Raw genomic sequence first — 5,453 nt, 5'->3', positions numbered from 1 at the left:
CCTGTAGGGTGACCTGCGACCATGGAGATATAAACAGCTTTTTATAAGGTAAAAATAATAAAACAAGGTCTTTGTCTGCAATGATTAGACATGTTTTTATTATTGTCATTTTTATCTCAATTTCGGCTAAAAGACTTGACAAAATCCTACACACTGTGCCTTTAATGAAGAGCAAATGTCAAATAAAAAAGGGGAATAAAAGTGCAGCCAATGATTTTTCAACCACAACCATCACTCTGAAAAAGTTGGGATGATGTGTGAATTTAAACCCAAACAATGTGATAGTTTTCAAACCTCAACACCATTACCAATTCTATTCACTTAACTTAGTAAACATATGAATCAAAAAGGTACTATGCCGTTTTTAAAACCAGATAAAAATAATTTTGAATTTGAGGGCATTAACACATCTAAAAAAATGTTCCAGGTCCATGTTTCCCACTGAAGCATCTCCTGTTTTACCAACATCCTGTAACCAGAGGATTCCAGCTGTTCAACAGTCCTGGTTCTTTATGGATTTTCATGTTTCCTAATGAACCAAATGTTTTCAGTAGATGAGAGGTCTGGACTGTAGAGGTCTGTTCAGGACCTGGACTCTCCTTCAAATCAATGTTTTAATGTTTTTTTTGTTTTTTTTAGATTTAACATTGTGTTGCTGAAATAGGACTTCCTGAAGAAGATGTCACCTGGATGAGTCTCTGTTCTACAACCTGTATGTACTTTTCTACATTACTGGTTCCTGATATAGAAGCTGCCAGAGGCACTGATACCATCAGAGGTCAGGTTTGTGTGCTGATAATGTGTTCAGTGGTCCTTCTCCTCTCTCGATGTGGTTTACAAATTCAAACAAAGACTTTTAGACATTTAAGTCCTCACATCTTACTAAAACTAAATTCAGACAGAGCATACAGCTTTAACCTTGCTTTTTAGTTCTTCAGGGGTTTGCTCACCGTTTCCTCCTCTGGTTTTAAACATTAAAAAAATAAACTGAGTCTGTTTACCGTTTCTATCTTTAGCTGATTGCCTGTTTGCACAAGAGTAACTCAACACATTTAAGCATTTTCTGCTGCAAGAGCTTGCTTTGTTTATAGGGTTTTGAGCATCACGTCAGCACCAGGTGAGCGATATATAACCTTGTATGAACAGTTGAGCACCTAGACTGATCTATCAGAGCAATATTGATGAGGGAGTCTCATAAAGGTTCCCGAAAGTCTCAGCTTTTGCAAAATTCTCAACTTTTCCACGAGTCACAGAGGTGCACATTTACATCGCCTGAGTTTTAAACATGTTCAAAATAATTTGTGTAACAACCCCAGTCTCAAAATTATCAAAAAGTCATTGTGGGCATCGTTAACTTGTCTGCAGAGTCTGACCATGCTGATAATGAGCAATTAAGATTGATAAACTGGTCCTAATCACTCTCGCAGATTAAACCGTAGATGTGGAGCCAATGTGGGTACATTATAGGCAACAAAATAATGTGCAAGGCCAAGACTATAGTTTTACAAACTGTGCAGAAAAATAATCCGGTCTGATCTTTAAAAGGTTCGATGCTCAGAATGTGGTCACAAACACTCAGAGTTCAGTGAGGCTGCAGAGTCATATATTTTAACAATGTTTATGCATTTTTGAGTTTTGACCAACTAGTCGCAGTAATCTCATTCACTGTGAAGTTCATTGTAAAGTGTGAAAGACTAGAAATGCTTGATCTCCATTCAGCTCTCAACACACAACAACCTGAGCAAATTAAAGCTGCTTTTTGGTGTTTTGCTTTTTTTTTTTTTGTGAACCACGACTCTTTGACACGCCACCGACCGCTTCCTGAGGCTACCACCAGAGCAGATTTTACCTTCTACAGGAGACGTCCTGAGTCTGGTACACAGTCCGTTCACACCTCCATAAGATTCCTGGATCCTGGTGATCGCCTCCTCTCCCCTCAGCTCCATGAGCGAGCACAGATCCTGCAGGGAGCAGCTGAACTCCGCCTCGTGGTTGGCCTCGCCACGGCGGCCGAATTTGGAGCCTCGGAAAGAGTTTTTGGCCATGTTTTCCTTTGCTGGGAGCCTTCCTGAAAGACGTCGCCTCAGTGGCAGGCCTGAGGTGCAGATGGTTCCTGACAGGAACTGCGTTGCGACTGTTGAGACAAAATGAATCGGTCTCTATAAGTAAAGCTGTAGGAATGTCTGCATGTTTCACTGGTTTCTCTGCTCCAACACAGCTGATTCAGTCTTTGAATTATCTCTTCCAAGTTTTGCAGGAGCCTGATAATCACTCACTCATTCAAATCAGGTGTGTTAAGAGCAGAGAAACAAGCAGAACATGCAGAGCTGCGGCCCTCGAGGACCAGGTTTGCCCACCCATGGTATGGGACTAAAGTGTGAATTGAGTATAATTATAGGGTAAATGGTCAGGGTTAGGATGTAAAATTACCAACAAAATGAATGTAAGTCAATCCACAGTCCCCTATGGGGTGTAAAAACAAACCTGTGTGTGTGTGTGTTGTGCAGGTTGTGACCTGAGTGCCTTCAGCTGCAGCCTCCATCAATCAGTCAAGCTTAATCTGAGTGAGGGAGAAGCAGCTTGATGAAGGCTGAAGGAGAGGAGGGTACACCAGGGTCTTCACTGTGATGGTAGTGCGTGAATCTTTGATGGTATTTGTGTGCAGAGATGTTGCAATTTTAACACAAATAGGTCAACATTTACAACATAAAACCTTTATCGTGCAGAGGCTGCAAGAAACTAGTGATCAGTGACTCTGACAGTTTGTTAAACTTATGTTTTCCTTTTGTAGACTAGCAGAAAGGTTGTACTCACAGAAACTTCCTCCATGGTCTCCTGTTAGCAGCAGGTATTAGTCCGATTACTCTGATGACAGTCCCAGCTCCAGAAGCAGCCCATAACCCGGCCAAAGCTCTTCAACCGCCTCTCTCTCTCTGCTCAATGGCTCGCCCAAAAAAAAGTGAGTTTTACCCCCTGAACTGTGAAGAAATTCAGACTGACCTCTGAGGAGCAGGCAGGCTGCAGCAGCACTCCATTAGAAGAGAAAGAAGAAGAAAAAAAAGCAGAGCTGGCTAAATGATTATCTGAGGAAAGCCTCGCTTAATCTAATTAGACAATCTGTGGCTTCAGTGAGCGCCAAAAAGCCTGCTGCCTCTCTGCATCAGGTCTGCTCAGGCTGCAGCAGCTCGGACCAGAACCACAACCAGGGCCAGGACCTGCAACACAAGAACTCAAGGTTCTTTTCTCTCACATCTGACAGCTTTGCTGCTTTTCCTTTCATTTGGGAACACACCCCCACCCTCCCCCACTCACCCTGAGAAACAGTCGTGTAAGATGACGTCAGGTGACACACACACACACACACACACACACACACACACACACACACACACACACACAGGTGGATTACAGCACAGAGACACAGGAGGATTAACTAAACACAAACACTGATATTACTCTGTCACATTTGTATTTTTTGCACCCTCTGAACTTTTATCTCCACGGTTTAAATAAAATCCAACAATGATCAAAACCAGTGTTTCCCAAAGTGGGGTCCCAAAACATCAAGGTGGGGTCCTGAAAAGATTTTCTGAACTAATTACATTTTTGCCTTAGTTGTTACAAAGGAGTGAGGTTAGTGTATTTAAAATGGATAAATGTAGTATAAAATATTGTTACTATGCCCATGTTTTGTTGACCTGATKCAAATGTTTATCATCCAAAAATAMMTGGMGMCACAGGTCTCTGCTYCTGTTATTTTGTGGGTCAAAAGCTGAAAAGTTTGGGAACCACTGCACTTTGGTTCCTAAAGTTGGGCTTGGGACCCAATTATGGGTCATGAAGCACCTTGGATAATCTCCAGAAATTAATTTAAAGGGTAATAAAATAACTGCTGATGTAATATTTTCCCTAAAATTGTTAAAAAAAACACAAACTAAGTAACAATAAATATTTATATTTGTGCACAAGCTGTTTAGATTGTCAAAAAGCCTGTGTTTTTAGGGTTATTAACAAAGTTTGTGTACTCAGACCAGTAATATTTGGGGTCATAAGTTTTTGCCATGAATATTTTGTGGGTCAGAAGATAAAAAGTTTGGGAACCACTGCTCTAAACCAGCTGACCTCATCATTATCACAAGCCGCTGAGAAAGAGAGCAAAGCATCTTATAAGCCACTGGACGGATTTAATAAAAGCTTTTAGAAAGTAATCAGTTGTTTTGGAGTACATTAGCTTTAAGATGGTTGCCACAACAGCATTATGTTAGCAAACATAATGGCCATATTTGGTGTGGCTGAAACTCAGAGGAGTAGATGATCATATAAAAAACAGACGTAAACCTAAGAAACTCATGAAACAATCATCTTAAAATATATTCTGATGGTTCTGAAAACACTAAAGGATGTGTGGGAATAGGAATATTTATTCCAGAGTTTAAAATATACATTTCTAAGCATTAATCAGATCAACTATCTGTATTGACAGGAGGTTCGACCTGACAGGGTGGTGGTGTGCACAGACTCCAAATTGAAAGTATTCAAGGAAAAGGAAATAATAGGAAATATTTAATATTAGAAATTCAACACAGTTTGTTTAGGTTACACAGGGGTGGCATAGATATTTGGTTTTGTTGGGTACCAGCACATGAAAGAGTAAAAGGCAATGAAAAGGCAGACGAATTAGCAAAAGGGGCTTTAGAGGGGGCAATAAAAATTAGAAATCCTTTTAGGAAAGGATGGCAAAAAAGGTGGAATGAAGATAAAAAGGGAAGGAGCTTATATAAAATACAAAATTCAGTGTTAGAAATATTAGTGAGAGAAACAGAAGAGAAGAAATAATAATGATGAGATTAAGAGCAGGTCATACCTATTTAAATGACATTTTATAAATAATTGGGAGGACAAATAGTGATAAATGTTTAGGATGTGGAGAAAAAGAAAATGTTGAACATGTGTTGATGAATAGTAAAACATATGAGCCTAAAAGGGAGAGACTGAGAAATATAATGAGGAGGACAGGTCAGGAATGGAGTTTAAAGGGTATATTGGGAACTGAAGGAAACATAGTGGATATTTACGTATTAAGGAAAACATTATTCAGCTATCTCTATGACACGAAACTAAAAATTGTGATTTAAGTGATACAAAGTGTTGCTACACACTGTTGTACAGTAGGGGGCGGTATGTACCTTAAAGTCGCTTGTGATCCGCCATAAAAGAAGCGAAGAAGAAGAACAGCGACAGGAAGTAAAAGTGAAGGAAATAAAAACCACTCGGCTTCTTGTGGAACACATTTAGTTGTTTTGTTTCCAGTTCTTTAGAGGTGAAACTAGCAGCAAGAAACCAAATGGATTCCAGAAAGTTCTCCTGTTCCATCTGTTTGGATCTCCTGAAGGATCCAGTGACTGTTCCCTGTGGACACAACTACTGTATGAGCTGTATTAAAGAGTTCTGGG

The 5,453-nt window shown here is 39.9% G+C and overlaps 1 protein-coding gene and 1 long non-coding RNA gene across 5 annotated transcripts in view; one reads left to right on the top strand and one right to left on the bottom strand.

Annotated features, from left to right (window-relative positions):
- LOC106526679 (plasma membrane calcium-transporting ATPase 1) overlaps nucleotides 1–3,300 on the bottom strand; it is a 46,140-nt gene extending 42,840 nt beyond the window's left edge. For both annotated transcript variants that reach the window (XM_014021337.1, XM_014021338.1), the window contains exons 1-2: nucleotides 2,815–3,300; nucleotides 1,850–2,134 (exon numbers count right to left, since the gene is read on the bottom strand). In XM_014021337.1, coding sequence (XP_013876791.1) covers nucleotides 1,850–2,045 — 196 coding nt within the window. In that variant the 5' untranslated portion in view covers nucleotides 2,046–2,134; nucleotides 2,815–3,300. The remainder of the gene's footprint in view (nucleotides 1–1,849; nucleotides 2,135–2,814) is intronic.
- LOC106526681 (uncharacterized) overlaps nucleotides 2,141–5,453 on the top strand; it is a 5,809-nt gene continuing 2,496 nt past the window's right edge. Inside the window, exons 1-3 of one of the 3 annotated variants that reach the window (XR_001311287.1) lie at nucleotides 2,141–2,362; nucleotides 2,508–2,651; nucleotides 2,792–2,831. This is a non-coding gene — a long non-coding RNA (uncharacterized LOC106526681). Of the gene's footprint in view, nucleotides 2,363–2,507; nucleotides 2,652–2,791; nucleotides 2,832–5,453 lie in introns of those variants that run through there. The other 2 variants (XR_001311286.1, XR_001311288.1) reach the window with 2 other exon arrangements.

The sequence above is a fragment of the Austrofundulus limnaeus genome, unplaced genomic scaffold, assembly GCF_001266775.1.
Source record: "Austrofundulus limnaeus strain Quisiro unplaced genomic scaffold, Austrofundulus_limnaeus-1.0 Scaffold288, whole genome shotgun sequence".
Classification (NCBI taxonomy): domain Eukaryota; kingdom Metazoa; phylum Chordata; class Actinopteri; order Cyprinodontiformes; family Rivulidae; genus Austrofundulus; species Austrofundulus limnaeus.
The sequence above is the reverse complement of the archived record's forward strand: the minus strand, read 5'-3'. Positions and strand labels throughout refer to the sequence as shown.